Source organism: Cornus florida, unplaced genomic scaffold, assembly GCF_030987335.1.
Source record: "Cornus florida cultivar Cherokee Brave unplaced genomic scaffold, ASM3098733v1 CherokeeBrave_3.0.0_Hap2_Chr11, whole genome shotgun sequence".
NCBI classification, from domain to species: domain Eukaryota; kingdom Viridiplantae; phylum Streptophyta; class Magnoliopsida; order Cornales; family Cornaceae; genus Cornus; species Cornus florida.
In genome coordinates, this window is record NW_026775581.1 from 95,184,270 (window position 1) to 95,200,492 (window position 16,223).

A 16,223-nucleotide genomic window follows, 5' to 3' on the forward strand; every position below is an offset into this window, starting at 1 on the left:
TCCTGGTCATTTACTTAAAACTTGTATTTTGTTTTGAGTTTTAACCTTTTCAAAGGTTTCAAGATATATGGTAGTTTTTGAAAACCTTTACATATATACTTTTAGAGTTCTTTTGGAAGGATTACTGCAGTTCAAGATGAAGGGAAATACTAACTGTTAATCGGACTGCTTGGTTTAATGTAAAGCAATTGAAGCACAATAATATAAAACGATTCGTTGTATGGAGACTGATATAAAACAATTGAAGCACACTGCTAGGACTAGGGACTTCTAACCCTAGCCCTAGCCCAGATGTGGTGGAGACTATAAGCTTTTTTTTTTTTTTTTTTTTCCTTGGCAAAAAAGCCACACACCCATTTTTTTTTTTCAGAAAGTCCACACACCCATTTTCCCATATGGGGACTTGAACCCTCACCTCTCACTTTGAGAGGTAGAGGAGATACCATTAGGCTACAACGCCCTTGGTAAGACTATAAGCTTTTTCCTGCGTGAACTCTGGTTTGTAGTGCATTTATTTTTGCATTGCCATGGATCTCTCTCTCTCTCTCTTCTGGATTGAGTTGTTCTGTTATAATCTTGCTACGTGATATTCAAAGGGTAGTGCAATGTTAGTGCCACCACACCTATCTCTCATATGTTCCCACCACAAACACATACCCGGCAAAGAGTCTCATGCATGTTATGTTCAAGCACCAAGCCAAGAGGGTTCCACCATGGGGAGGTAGCATTAGCTGCATGCAAGAGCAACTAAATTCTCTCAAATTTTGGTCCTTTCTGAACATATAACTAGTGGAAAACATTTGTTAATATGATATTCATAAAAAAAGCAAGGTCAGCTTTGTTATCTGGTTATAGCTTGTTTCACTTTCTGGGATAAACGATGGGCAATATAGATAAGTTCGTCAGAAACTCATGATGGGGGTTTCCAAAAACGATGAACATAAAGGTCATAACATGGGCTTGAAAAACTTGCTTCACACAATCTTGTAGTTTGGTAGATGTATTTGTTTGGGGTTGAGTGGAGATTCATATTGTGGATTTGCAGTAATGTATGATTTCATTCAATTTGAAGGCACTAAAAGGACAAGAGGAGTTCTAAAGGGGACATCAGTCAATCTAGTGAGGAAAGATGATAACCTAAGATTTAGAAGAAGATGTAGCTCTATATGGGCTCGAAGGATAAAAGGGTGTTTTGCTGCTGATGGCAAGTAGATGTGAATGCTTCTTGGTCGTTTGCCCTTGGTGAGCCCCTTGTACTGGCCATATATTGAGATGTTAAAGGGCTTAATATCCATACTGCATGTGTCTGCTGGTTTGCATTTTGCCAATTGCCAACAACATGATGAGTTTGAACCAACTTGAGCATGGGGGAACTTGGTCCTGCAGCTTGTTGACAAACACTGCATTTTGATTGTGCATTTGTAACCTTGCTTCTACATGGGTTGCAGCGGAAGCAGTTTGTGCTTTAAGTTAAATGATGAACTACTCGTTTGTGTGATGTAACATGCTTATGGATCCTACCAAAGTTCTGTCCATTTCACCGATACGCAGGCCATACCTTTCTTCCAATTACTGCTGGCAACCCCGAGTACTGTTTTTGCATTCATTGTTGTGACATCATATGCTTTTGGACACTACCAAACCTTGCATGGATTATTCCTAGCTAATGTTTATTAGGGATATAAATATCCTTTGCTGTGCATTAAGAATCCATTATAGATAATTTCTAGAAAATTTATTGCTTGTAGGTAAAATGAATTTACTCCGCAAAATTTGCTTTTTAGTGTCAGCTTAATGTCCAAATATTAAATTGTTCATAAAGGTGTGACGTTATATCTTTGGGCCTAGATATGCTCACTCTTATTGCTCCTTGTTTCAAGCTGATTATATTGTTGTTCTCATGATCTCTTCACTTTGCCAGGCATCTAATAGATATATTAGTACCTCCCACTCCCTCCACCTTCTCGTTACCATTGTTCTGCACAAGTCTCTTAGATATACCATTCTGAATTTCTGATCCAAGTGAATATTTGGAGCATGGGTGTTGCTTTTCCTCCTTTTCTATCATTGTGTTTCTATTTATGTGGTTTTGTGTTTTTGCACTTCTAAATACCACAGGAATGACGGATTGCTAGCATTTGTGGAGAACTTCGTGAAGGACCACTTCTTACCAACAATGTTTGTAGATTACAGAAAAAGCGTGCAGCAAGCCATATCAAGCAAGTTCTTTGAACTATTAAAACTTCAATCAGTTCACAGCAAATGTTTGGGAATTTATTTTTGTTGATCTAGTATGCCATCTACTTGCTAAAAGTGTACTGTCCATCAAATGATTCAAATTATTTTTCTTTCAGAAATGGATTTATGGGTATTGGTAATGGGTCAGTTTTCCAGGATTTTTTTTAAATGGGTGTCATGTGATCAATTGCAGATGACCTCTAAGAACCAAAACATGTTTATATGTTATGCACACTGATTTTATATCAGTGAATGGAAAAGAAAATTAGAGCTTCAATGTCATTTTGGCTATTATTCATAGGTTCTTGTCCCACGTTGGATAGGGATGGGATGGGCCTTGAGATTAGAGGCTGCATCTAGACCTGTCAATGGATCGGATTTTGATCCGAATCTGATTCGATAACTTGGATATGGATTGACCATCTGACTCTAATAACCCTTTAATGATCCGAATCCAATAATCCGTTAAGTAAACAAATCGGATATGGATTATGGTCAATCCGATCCGATAATAATTTGATCCAACATAATATATAATTTTAAACATATATTTATCTAATGGTATAATATATATAGTATTTACATATTATCAAAATGTCTTATAATCCTTCTTCCTCTTCCCTCTCCCTATTTTCTCTTATAATTGTTTTTTCTTTGACAAAGAGTAAAGATCTAATTTTATTCTCTTTTTTTCTTTCATATTTTATTTGTCTTCTGTTTTCTCTCCATTATATTCTGATCATTGTTTGCCCTTCTCTTTTAACATTAATTTCTTTTTTTAAAAGTGAAAAAAGCTACACCCTTGACGGATCGAATTATCGGATATGGATTCATTCATGAATTATTCATCGGAATTGGATCGGATTCGGTCTGAATCCGATCCTTTTACACGTTTGGCACCATCACCTAATAACTTGAGCTTTTAGGTCAGATGGCAAGCGTCCAACCCATTGCCAAGTGCCCACATGGAGGTGTCCAGGTCATTACTGGGTCCTCCGCTGTTAGGGTGGACAAGTAGGCAGGATGGTCCTACCGCAACGAGAGCATCTCAGGTTCAGGTGGGGAGAATGTCACAGATTCTTGTCCCACATCGGATAGGGATGGGATGGGTCTTGGCTTATAAGGGCAGATAGGCAGTACCATTTAACAACTTAAGCTTTGGGGTTGGATGACAAGTGCCCGATTGTTACAAGACCTTTTCTATAGGAAATAATGAGTTGAGAACAATACAACATATGACCGTTTAGAAAAAACAAAAACAAAAACAAAAAAACAATGCAACATATGCGTACATCTTTTCCTGGCATTTGCAAGCTTAGGAAAAGAGAATATAAAAAAATAATTTAACACCTAAAACAAATTGACACAATTTTAACTTTATGCGATTAAGAAATTATCTGACTTCCTTGAGGGGTTAACTCTTATCACTAGGAATTGTTTGCATGATAGAATTTTGGGTTGTCTTTAGCTCTGTCATTGTTTCCACCATATAATATCTGATTTACACGAGTTATTAATTATTACAGGTCCAGCTGCATTTCGGCCCCGAGCACATGCGGCTGCTAGTTATACACCATTAGTGGAGAAGGGGCGACCTGTCTTACAGGGACTTTTGGCTATAGATTTCTTAGCAAAAGAGGTATTTTTTCAACTCTTTTTTACAAAATTCTTTTATTACTGAACAAAAAAAGAGGGGTGTTTTAACTTTTGTGTCTCTTCAAAACAAAAAAGGGTCTGGTCCTATGCAGTGCAGAAATAACAATATTTGATTTACCTGATTTGCATGGGGAAGCCTTTGCAGTATTATTGTTATTTGATAAACTGTTTCCCATCTCTTAGTTATACTTTTTACATGGCATTTTGAATTTGTGTAAGTTAGACATCTTTTACTCTAGGTGCTTGGTTGGGCTCAAGCAATGCCTAAATTTGCTAGTGACCTTGTGACGTATGTGCAAACTTTCCTCGAAAGAACATATGAAAGATGTCGGACTTCATACATGGAGGTACATATATTTCTCTAATTCCTTATATATTCAGTTTGAGTATCATTTATAGTGTTTTGTTGAGAGTCATATTCTTGAATCTTGACTAACTCTAGTTGAACTTAAATATGTAACTGATGTAGTATAATGCAGAAGAATTACGAAGTTGTGTCTTCAAACTGAAATATGATGAAAAAGTCTTACCTAGGCCTTGCTATTTACTTATTTTTGTATATTAGATTTTTTTAAAAGAAAGAATATTCCAAGACAATACAACACGGAGAATACAAACCAGTTAGGTCATATGTTGTATTTTTGCGAGGGACTTAGTGCAAGCATATTCTTACCATTCATTTCTCTTTTTCTTCCCTGGTAATATAGGCAGTTCTTGAGAAGCAGAGTTATATGCTTATTGGGAGGCATGATGTTGAGAATTTAATGCGACTTGATCCAGCCAGTGCATGTTTACCAAATTCTTTTGGTCAGCCAAATATGGAAACCGGTGCTTCTGATGCTGAAAATATTGAGGTCGAAATGGAAATGAGTGACTTATTATTGAATTTGCAGCCGATCAAGCAGGTATTGCATAGGTTGGGAATCTACTTTATATATGTGTGTGTGTGTGTAGTTCTACAGGTATGCATGTGTTGGGAATTTATGTATGCACTGTTTGCTGATTAAAGGATCTTTCGTGGTAATAGAGATATCAAAATTAAACGTTGTTTATTGTGGCTCTTGTGCAGGAGAATCTAATTCGTGATGATAATAAACTTATTTTGTTGGCTTCACTAAGTGATTCATTGGAGTATGTTGCACACTCAATAGAAAGGCAAGTTGTCTCATCTGGTTGCAAGTTGTAAACTGATCCTAAAATCATCTTTTATGAAGCTTCACTTGGCTTCAAATGAATATATATACGGAAAGTTTGAGAGGCTATGCTATAGTATGCGTCAGAAATACTGAATTCTCAGTTTCTGTTCACAATGCAGCTCTTTCTTCTTCATAGTACACACTTGTATTACTCTTAATTAGTATATTTTGCCATGTCACCTGTTTCTTTTGGTTCAGGATTTGATCAAATCGGATGCTTAGACAGATAACTACACCCAAGACATAATGAAACATATTATTGAAGAAGACAATTATTGGACTTTAATTTCAAAGGGAAAATATTTGTTTAGTAATGCATGTATTAATGATCAAAAAAGTTGCTCTCACCTTGAGATATCTGTCTTTAATTTGGTGTTGTTAGTGCACTGCATAAGATAAAGAAAACTAACTTTAAGCACCATGAAGGCAATTTTTTTGGGCTTACGTGTGCTTCCAAATTCTTCTTGTTATATGCTTATGAATGATCCATGGAACACCATTTTTGTATCTAATGCCTTGGTAATATGGTCATTGTAATATAGCTTTCAATTCTTACCAAGGTATCTGATGTGTGCGTTGGACTATTACCCAAGGCTCTGATATGTTCAACTAACTTTTTGAATCTATTAATCCTTATTGAAAATTTAGTTAGTTAATGACATGTCTAAATTTTATATTTTTGTACGTGGAAAAACCATGGGACCTAGTCCAACCAGATCATAATCCACTATATGAGAGAGGTTACAGACTAAGTTACAAGACCCTAACCTAAAATCACCTAGTCCCTCCGACTCAGACTTACGCTAGATCTCCCCAGATCCTCGAGCCGCTGACCCGTTGACAGACTTGCTCCTCAGTCCTCACACAACGTGTTTATCCATGGACTTCTGATCTCCAATGACCAGGGATGTCCGATCAACTTTTTCTTAATGAGCCATCCTGTTGATGCTCTGATGGATATTCCCAATTTATCTACTTGCTTTGATATCTCAATCATATAGTATGGTTATCTAAGAAGAACCCCAATTGATTCTCAAAACTCTCTCTAAAATATAAATTCTCTTAATAATATGTAAAGAGTTGAAAGCTCCTGTGAGAGATACTCTAGACCGACTATAATTCCATATTTGTAGCCAATATAGGAGACCCATGTAGAGTGGTAAGTAAAATCCTTTTAAAATTCTGATTTGAATGAGTTTCCATAAAGAGTTGAAAGCCATTTACCTTTGCATAGATATGTGATTGAGCAGTGAGAGATTTGCGGTGTGTTTATCGTTCTTCTTCATATCACTTTCTTTTGTGATAGTATGACTTGACACGCATTACAACACAAAATTTTGAGTAGGAAATTGTGAACACGTGATCCATATACCTACCAGTAGCAATCCCTAGGTTGGTCGCAAAAATGCATTTATTCTGTACATTGCAAGAACACATTTTTCCCATAAATCGCAAGAATACATTTTATCCAAACAAATCAATAATATTCAGTCCCATCTTGTGTTTTGTGGTGTCTGGACTATATGCAGGATTAACTTTGCACTGCTTGACTGTTTAATCTTTGGCTCTATCTCCTTTCACCAACTTTTGCTTTACTGCAACAGTTTCAGGGATGCAATCCTTGAATTCTCATGGAGCATGATAATATTGTTATATTTTATATTTGCCTGTGTCTATCTACAAGGTTTCTGTCTGTCAGATTTTTGGACTGATGTCAGGTGATAAGTCAACTTTTAACGTTGCAGCTAGTCTTTTATTTTACAGTTAATACTCAGCAATGGTCACTGCTTGCATGACCTTTTATTTAAATGATGAAACTGATGCTAACCTAGATGCCTGACTTAGTTAAGAGATAATGTTACTTGATCTTCTGAGAAGGCTTGTGTTGCATTATGTATATTTGAGGTTACACCAAACCATTTCTTTTATATGGATACAGTATACTTAAATATTCGGGGTATCTAGCAAAGCTTATGTTTAGATTTTTTCCAGTGATTCTACATACATGATTTTTTATGTATGCAACATACTTTGTTTTAATAGAAATTAGTAATATCTTTAAAAGTCAAAACATATTGTATGAATTGGTTAGTTTCTTATCATCGCACATGTAATATAAGTATAACTTCACTCTGAATATTATACTCCCAAATGAAATCAACTTTTAGGCGCATAATAATAGGAACATGCAGCTTCTGAATATGTTTATGTTGTAAGATGTCTGTGGTGGCTTATATGGGGCACATTTCTCATGACAGGCTTGGGCAAATATCTGCAAGGGCATCTAATCAAGTAGAAGAGAAAATAAATCAGAAAACCCCACATCATACTCGTACAAGTAGTGTACCTCCTAAAGATCTGCCATCATTTGCGGAAGAGTACAGAAAATTGGCAATAGATTGCCTTAAGGTTTTACGTGTAGAGATGCAGTTGGAGACAATTTTCCATCTGCAGGTTTGGAAATATAACTTTATTGTTGATATTTATTCTCAATTTACAGTGTGCATTTATGAAAGCAATTATGCAAAGGTAATACTTCAAGTTACCAAGAATTTCAATTTAAACAGGAAATGACAAGTAGGGAATACTTGGAGGACCAAGATGCAGAGGAGCCTGATGATTTCATCATTTCTTTAACTGCGCAGGTGGGTATTATTGTGGACAAGTACAGCAAACATCATCACATTATTAGTCTTGCAGAAAATATGTTTATGTGAAGTTCAAAATTCAGTGCTTTTGTTTTTTACGATCTTGAGTTTTAGATGCATCTTCACAGTCAAACTGTTTGATAATTATTTGGTGATTTCAATAAAATATACACCAACTAGATCCTTGGCAAAAAAAAGTAAGTATCATTCTATAAGCCAAACGTTCCCTTTCAACAATAATCCCTGTATGGTCCACTGAAGAACAATAAAGTATTCAGATTTTCAATATAATACTAATGTAAACATCCATTGAATTGAAATATTAAGTGCCTCGTGAACAAAACCTCTTTAGGACCACTCTAACAATCTATTGTTGTAGCAAGATTGAGAGGCTTACACTTTATTTGTCTATTTGATAGGTGAGAAAATGTAGGAATAGAAAAAATGTTATATGTAAATGTTGATTTTTGGTTCTTGTGGTTTTGGCTTCTAAAAGAAAATTTAAAAATCAATTTGCTTATAGTAGACTGCAGTTATTTCTTTTCTCCCTCATGTCTAAATAATGGAAATTCTAAACACTCTAGAGTTTAATTTCTTTTGTATTCCTACTTTTGGCAACCAAAAGAGCATTATTTTAACTTCAGTGTTAGTTGAAGCACTTTCGTTCAATAGAAAATCCTGAATGACCATACACCTTTATGACCCTGGTTGTAGAAATTTTGTTGGTGCAGGAAGAAGCTTGTCCTAATTCGTTTTCCATCTATTGTTCTGTGCTTTTGATTTCTAGGAGCTTTATGCTATCTTATCTTGGTGAAAGTAGGGAAATGTAAAAAATAAATAAAGAAAGAAAGAAAGAAAGAAGGAAGAAGAAGTATTAAAGTTGAAATAATTTAATTTGAAGGGAAATGCTCTTGTTATTGAAATGCACTTCTCCAACTTTTTGTCAAATTCTGAATCCTTGTGAAAATACATAGAAGCAAATTTCTTATCTCTTCCATTTCTGTACTTATAGATAACACGTAGGGATGAGGAAATGGCCCCTTTTGTTGCTGGAGTAAAGCGGGATTATATATTTGGTGGAATATGTAGCATTGCCGCAAATGCATCCATCAAGGTTTGCAACTTTGCATGTCTTCTTACTCTGAAGTTTTGAGTTAAAAATTACTTTGCACACAATTTTCTGTTGCTTATATTTAACTGAAATTTTGCTGGAAACTGTTATGTTCCTCCAATTCATTACTAATGAGAGAATGCAAAATGTCTTTTTAGGCTTTGGCTGATATGAAATCCATCAACCTTTTTGGGGTTCAGCAGATATGTCGGAATTCAATTGCATTAGAACAGGTTAATTTTTCCATATCTTATTTCTCGTCTTTAAATGGTTGGAACAAAATTTTCCTCTTTTCCAAATAAATTGGAGACACTTGAGAAAGTTGTATCTAAGGTTTCTGATTTTGCGTATAAAACTATATTATTGGGGAAGTTGTGTGTTACAACAACAAAATAATAATAATAATAATAATAATAATAATAAATAAAATTCCATTGTTTAATAATTTCTGAAAACAGTTCTCCTATAGCCAAACACAAATGGCCAAGACTGAGGTTCTCTTGAGTCAATTTACTTTGTGGAGAAGTTGGCCTTACACATTGACCTTACTGATAAAAATGGCCTTTCTCGCTGCATGGAATGTTATTTTAATTCCAATGTTTGGCGAATAAGTATCTGTTCATGTTATTGTGTTTCTCTTAAACTATATATAATATACCCGAACTTAATTTTATTTATGTAGGCTCTGGCTGCTATCCCATCTATTGATAGTGAATCTGTACAATTGAGGTTAGATCGTGTCCGGACTTACTATGAATTGCTGAACATGCCATTTGAGGTAAGTCATCTGAGTTCATACTTCCCCACCATATTATAACTTTGTGTGGCCATCAGAGATAACTATTCTACTACTGTTTGCAGGCCTTGCTTGCCTTCATTGCAGAGCATGAGCAGTTGTTCACGGTTGCAGAGTGAGTTCTTACAGGCCTACAGCAAATCTAGATATATGTTTTTAGTAAAGAATAAGTACATACCTATCCTACTTTAAAAAGCAAGCCACACCCTACTTTTGGGGTTGGTTACTGGTTGGCATGTTGATCTTTTCGTTATTCATCATGTTACCCGTGTCACTATTTTCAATTAAGAAGACAAATGTTCAACTGATAATTTTAAGTAATTCAAAATATGCAAGGTCATTAGCCACTTGCTAAGTTGCCAACTCCCCTCAAATTTTTTTTTTTTTTTTTTCAAAGGTTTCCTTATCTCTCTATATGGGTTATTTGTCAAGCACGTGTGCATTGCTTCCAGTTATTGACGAGAAATTCTCTCTTATAGGTACTCTAATCTTCTAAAGGTTCAGGTCCCTGGAAGGGAGATTCCAGTTGATGCTCAGGATCGAGTGACAGAGATTTTATCCCATTAACTTTCTCAAGTTGGATATTGATTGAATTTCATGGATCCGAGACATGGAGACTAGCATGCGTACGAGAACTTGAATATTCTTATTTATAGTGGATGCTTGGACTGGATGGAGGAGCTATTTCCTTTGAAGTCAGTACCATACGCGTGCCACCTGGTTTTCGTTAATTCCTTTGAAGTCGGTACCATTCGCGTGCCACCTGGTTTTCGTTAATTTTTGACCGTATTCCTACTGTTATGAGGGTGATATTGTTGTGTTGTTATTATAATTTTATTCATACGTAGTACTCGTACAAGTTTTGTGGGCTTTGTTTTCAGACAATCTTTGGGGCTTCTGTTCAATGTTGGTGGGAACAGATCGCTAGTGCATTGTATGTCTTGTGATGTTACATGTAATATTCATGTTAGTAGTAGAAATGCGAGAAACAGAAAATAAAATTCTTAGATTGTTTTTACCACTCTTATAAAGAGCTGCTATAAAAATGGCACCAGTAAAATTGTGTTGTAATTTCCTTTCCTATCTAATTTCGAGGACAAATGACCACCTTTCGACAGGCAGGATTATATTTTTCGCTTCAATTCTCTCCTTTACGGGGAAAAACTTTGGACCTCATGAATTAGTTATCTACTGGTGGGTTGCTTTGAGAGTAAAGAGTTATTGCTATACTTTGGTTGGTTTCTAAAAGTCCCATTGGGTGTTGATTGCCCTTTTTATTTTTTTCTTGAAAGTTCAAGCAAACACAAAGACATTATATAAAATGTGTCTACAGATGTTCGAATACTCAATTTTTTACTTCATGAATAACTAAAAAAAAAACAGTGACAGACGGTTAGAAGGCCACATTACACATTCCTTCCACCTCTCTCTAACTCTCTCTCTCTATCCCAGCTTTCGTCTTTTTCTTCAGTTGCTCCCTGCTCCCTTCCATGGGAGTGGGGAGGTGCTAGTTGCCTCCCACGGCTTCAATAAACTCGGCATGTTTTAATAAATGTGCTTTGTGAATATTTTTTTACTTCGTTTTTGGTTTTGTACGGCTAGATTCGCTCATGATAGGTTTGTTTTCGGCTCGCATGGACGGATTTGTTGTTTTTCTCCGGGTAGATCTCTGATCTAGGTCGGTTTTGGGTTTTTCCTTGCCTAGATTGGATCCTTTTCTCTTTGATTCGATCTTGTGCGGGGTTTTATGTGTCAAAGTGCCTTGTAACTGTTGTTGATGATGGTTCGTGAGTAGGATGAGGAGATCGTTCCACGTAAGCCAAGAGATCTGAGATCAGTATCCAAGTGGAGATCCAAGCAATACAAGGGATTCTCTAAGTATGAAGATTAAGAAAGGGAAGGCCAACCTCGGTACCATGTAACCTCGAGCTTGTCAGAGGATAAGTGTTAATGTGGTGGTTGTGTTGTGTTTAAGGATGATTAACATCCCTATTTATAGTGTTTTCCTCCTTGGTCAACATCTTTTGGTCCTTTAGCTGAGCCCGCTCTTATCCTCAGGTTTAATGGTCTCTTCCTCTGACGGATGAGACACTGATGGATGGGTAGCGGCGCTTTGCCCCCCGGTCAAAGGAGGTAGCGGCGCTCCCTAATTAATGCGGGTCTAATCAAATGTCTTTCGCAATTAATGCATTGCTTATCCTTTATCGCTCGAGCTTAGATACCGGGTATCCTTTCCCCCTTGTGCTGGCCTCGGACTGAGGCGACCCCTTAGATCTCAGCCACCTATCCACATGTCCTCAGATTCCCGTGCTTCAGTAGGGATAAGCCCCTTTCGAGGTCCTGCCTTCATGACTTCGCAGGTTCCCATACCGGTTCTATCCCGAAGTCTTCTTTGCCAAGAAGGGAAACGTGTACACAGGTTAGTCGAGGTTGCTCTTTCAGAGAGCACCCTCGAGCGAGCCAGGGGGGGAGGAGCCCATCCGACTGGAGTGGGGCGCGTCCACAGTAGAGGAAGGGTAGCGTCCCCTTCCTCGACCAGTGAGTTCTGTCATTGGATAGGTACCTCGAGAATACCTAATCCACCGCGGGCACGCCAAGTCAGCACTGGCCAGTTGTGCCTATGTTGCCGAGGTGGCACCACTTAGTCAGCTATCGTGGCTGGTCATCAACATTTTGCCCCCCAGCTCGAGGTCACCAAGGGAGAGCTCGAGCAAATTATTAATTTGGTTCAGGTTTGCCGTCATTATTGTTGGTACTAAAGAGTCGCATGTTTTCAGTCTCGAGGAGTTATGTCGCTTTGACTTCCTAGGCCACATGTCGCTTTTTTACCGGTGGGCCGAGTTGCAACGCTTCGAATGTCGAGCCTCTGTCTTTTCGTTTGTTAGAGGCGCGATGCTTGGGATATCGATCCCTACTATTTAAGCCCACACTTGTTTTTTTCTCATGAAATCGTGCAAATCAAGTTCGACTTCTTAGAAATCTCACCCTCCCCCACTTTTACTCGAGGTAGGATAACATTGATGGCTTTACGCGACGATGTCCCTAACGTCCCTCCCATGGCTGAGTGGCGAGTTGCTCCCTATTTTGGCCCGAAGGATACCTTTTGGGCGAACAGCGATGAGCCTAGCGAGGTGGATGAGACCCCAGCGGGCACATTCCTGTTTGAGGGCGAGCCTTATGCACAGGCAGGAATACCTATCCTTCCTAGTTCGGTACTGTGATTTAGAGTCGAACGTGGTGACTTTCCCCATTCTAGTCTCGCTTTTACCGATCAGACCGGTCACGGCCGAGGCTGGGATCTATGGACGGATGCCATATTATCTGATGCTGAGTTTCTTGAGACTCTGAAGGCTTCAAGGATTGCAGACGCGGTCCGGAACACCCGCGAGCTAACCATCCCCCGAGACGTGCATGATCTTGCCCTTCTCGTATCTCGGTGGAGTCGCGATACTCACACTTTTGTTACCTCATGGGGCGAGTTTACCCCCACAATAGAGGATGTAGTACAACTTATGTGTTTGAATGTGTTTGGCGAGCACAACCCTGGCTCCTGGGTGCTTTCTGAAGACGAGGTCAAACTCGTTGCCAAGCTTCGCAGCGATGTCACCGCGGCCGAGAAGATCGCTTTGCGCTATCAAGATGACGGCCTTCGCGAGGAGTTTCCAGAGACTGGAAAGAAATGCACTTTCGTGTTGCTCCTTCGTTACTATTTTCGGGACTTTCCTCCTCAGGACCAAGAAGGAGAGGCCTCCTTCAATGGCCCTAAATGAAAAGACTCAGCTCGCCTCGCCGTTTTTCTTCTATCTTGGCTGTCGAGGTTCATTTTTCCAGGTCCTCCTGATGATGGACCGTGTCCGGATCGTATTCCTTTGGCTGTTAGGCTATCCTGCGGCAACAGCTTTCCTTTAGCCGTGCTATTTCTCGGTACGCTTTATCATGAGCTCGACTTGGCGCATGCCCGGATGGAACGCTCCATTGGGCGTATGAGCGTGGTTTCTCCTGTCAACACAATCTTCCTTCAAATGTTCTTATATGAGCATTTTCCCCGTTATGGCCCTCGCCCGACAGCACTTCCTCGGGACAGAGGTTTGAAGCGATCTTTTCAATGGCATAAACATTCCACAAAAAAGAAATTGGCGGAGTATATTGATAGGGAGAGTTGCTTTCTAGCTCGTCCCTATACTCACGGACCGCGGGTGAAGTGTTGTGCCTCAAAAGATGGCATGGTTATCTCAGGCAAGTATCTGAGACGTACCCCAGCCTTGACAATGATTGCTCTGTACACTGCGGGTTACCTTCCTGCCCTCCTTCCACCTAACTCAGGTGTGGGTAAAGTTTACAATCCCCATAAGGTGGCTCGACAGTTTGGATTGAATCAAGGGCTTGCTCGAGACTATGGATATGGTGCGCGCTAAGACCATAGTACCTATGCCTTGGGATTTCTACGCTTCATTGATTCTGAGGAGACCGAGCTCTTGAAAGATCGCCAGATTCTTTATGTTCCCTCGACCTCGCGAGTGGGACGATGGGGAGTGCAAACGAGAGCATACTGGAAGGAAGTGATCAATTATTTTAAGCAATTTGTGGTTAGCACTCCAGTTCCTGTCCCTGCTCGTTCTTTGTTGAAAAGTGACACCTCATTTCGTCCCTTTAAAAACACGTCGATAGCGACTCGCGGGAAGATTTGCAGTACCTCGGGTTTGCTTCCCTTGGTTTCATCTAGTGCCGCAGCGCCCGTGATAGCTCTTCGAGCTACAAAGACTCGTCGAGACAAGCGCGAAGTCGATCGGGACGTTAGTACTTTTGTCCCCGCGGCCACTTCTTCCAAGAAACCTAAGGTTAGTGCAAGTTATTGTCTTCGCAATTTCCATCATTTCTTCATACTTAACCATTCCTTGTTTATTTTCAGAACACCTCAAAGGATCCCCCCCTCGTTCACAGTTCTATTGCTACCGCGGATGCTTCTCTTCCATCTACTCGAGCGGGGGTGGCTTCGAGTACAAGATCCCACTCCGTGCTACTTAAGAAGACCTCTACTGTAGGTGCCACAGTTCATGTTTCAACGACTCGTACTGGCTTGGTAGTTCCTTCTGATCCACTTCACACTCTTGCAAGCGTCCTTAAAGACCCCGAACAAGCAGTAAGAGAGATTCTGGCATCGGACCTAAATCTCCCTGCACCTTCCCGTCTCGGGATGGGGAAAGAGCTGATCCCCTTGGCTCGAGGCTTAGGCCGTCTCAACGAAGAGACGGGAGAAGTCAATACCGAGGTGGACCCTGCTATGGGGACCTTTAACTTTAAGAGAAGCCTGTCTCACTCGACTTCAAACGTAGGTAAAATATATATATATTTTTTGAAAGACGCCTTTGTCTTTATGATGTTACAGACGTCGAAGCGACCGCCTCTGATGCAGCCGAGGCAGTTAATGGTTCTGAGGGTTATCATTCTGGTCAACGAGGTGAGGATAGCGACACTAGCTCGCAGGTTGAGATCGTTCACGTACTACCGCGAGAGCCCATTGCCGAACTGCGGGAGATGGTTGAGTCAGCCATCCAATCCCTTCCTCCCCCTGAAGAGGATAGCTTAAATGAGACGGGGAGCTCGTCCTTCAACGACTCTTCCAAAGACGAGGCCTCGGGCTCACATGGTCCAGAGCAAAATGATCTAAGTGTTGATTAAGTCGAGGCCATGGCTTTGTCCGAACCAAGGCGGGACCCGCATACGGCCAGCGAAAGACACCGTTCCCTTGAAGGTGATAAGGAGAGGAAAGACACCGAACAAAGTCTTAGCAGGCCAGATCAAGGAGATCGCGTTACTTCATGCATTTCATGGGGTGGTACCGCTGTTTCGAGGGAAAAGGTAGAGATCCTAGAAGAGATAAAGGCCAAGTATCCGCAAACTTTTGGAAATCTCGAGGGGAAGCTGCCTTTATTCCTGGAGTTTGTATACAAAACCACGTGCGAGCTCGTGGTAAGTCTCCGAGGGGCCAGGGATCGTTCCCTAGGCAGAAAGGAGCTCGACTCCCTAGATCGTCTTCTTGTAAATCTGAAAAGAGCACAAATTGACGTGACTTGGGCCGAGGAACTCTTCGCGCGAATCAAGGCCTTTGGGGAACGCGAGAAAATGGTAGAGGAAATTAAAGATCTTCGTGATCAGGTCCTTGAGGAAGAAGGTATCCTTGAAAATGATAGGATACGTTTGGTTGAACTACAACAACAAGTGAATCTGAGGGAACAACATATCACCTCTTTGAAGAACGAGATCAAGCGCAAGTCGGCACAACTCGGCCCTGCCCTTTTAGCCTTAGGCGATCTACCTTAATGATGTATTGCTGAGAACAGTTTATGTATAAGAAATGAATCAGTTATTTGTGAACGTTTTTTTTTTTATTTATTTATTAATGAACAGTTCTTTTTTTTTTTTTTGAAGTGTTATTCATTTTTGTATAGTAGTTATTACAAATGCCAAAAGAATATATATATGATATGGCGATTATGAAAGACCTCTTCCAGGGGTAAAAAGTTAGAGGCGTATACCAACACCCATTCAGAGTTTCATTACACATGCTTTTATGACCT

General features: G+C 39.6%; 1 protein-coding gene across 3 annotated transcripts in view; it reads left to right on the forward strand.

Moving 5' to 3' along the window:
- Positions 1–10,716, forward strand: part of LOC132286481 (exocyst complex component SEC8) — a 31,682-nt gene extending 20,966 nt beyond the window's left edge. For all 3 annotated transcript variants that reach the window (XM_059788828.1, XM_059788829.1, XM_059788830.1), the window contains 12 exons: positions 2,119–2,219; positions 3,765–3,877; positions 4,134–4,241; positions 4,602–4,799; positions 4,964–5,049; positions 7,349–7,544; positions 7,658–7,735; positions 8,751–8,852; positions 9,008–9,082; positions 9,532–9,627; positions 9,711–9,760; positions 10,125–10,716. In XM_059788828.1, coding sequence (XP_059644811.1) covers positions 2,119–2,219; positions 3,765–3,877; positions 4,134–4,241; positions 4,602–4,799; positions 4,964–5,049; positions 7,349–7,544; positions 7,658–7,735; positions 8,751–8,852; positions 9,008–9,082; positions 9,532–9,627; positions 9,711–9,760; positions 10,125–10,212 — 1,291 coding nt within the window. In that variant the 3' untranslated portion in view covers positions 10,213–10,716. The remainder of the gene's footprint in view (positions 1–2,118; positions 2,220–3,764; positions 3,878–4,133; positions 4,242–4,601; positions 4,800–4,963; positions 5,050–7,348; positions 7,545–7,657; positions 7,736–8,750; positions 8,853–9,007; positions 9,083–9,531; positions 9,628–9,710; positions 9,761–10,124) is intronic.
- Positions 10,717–16,223: the final 5,507 nt, after the last annotated feature.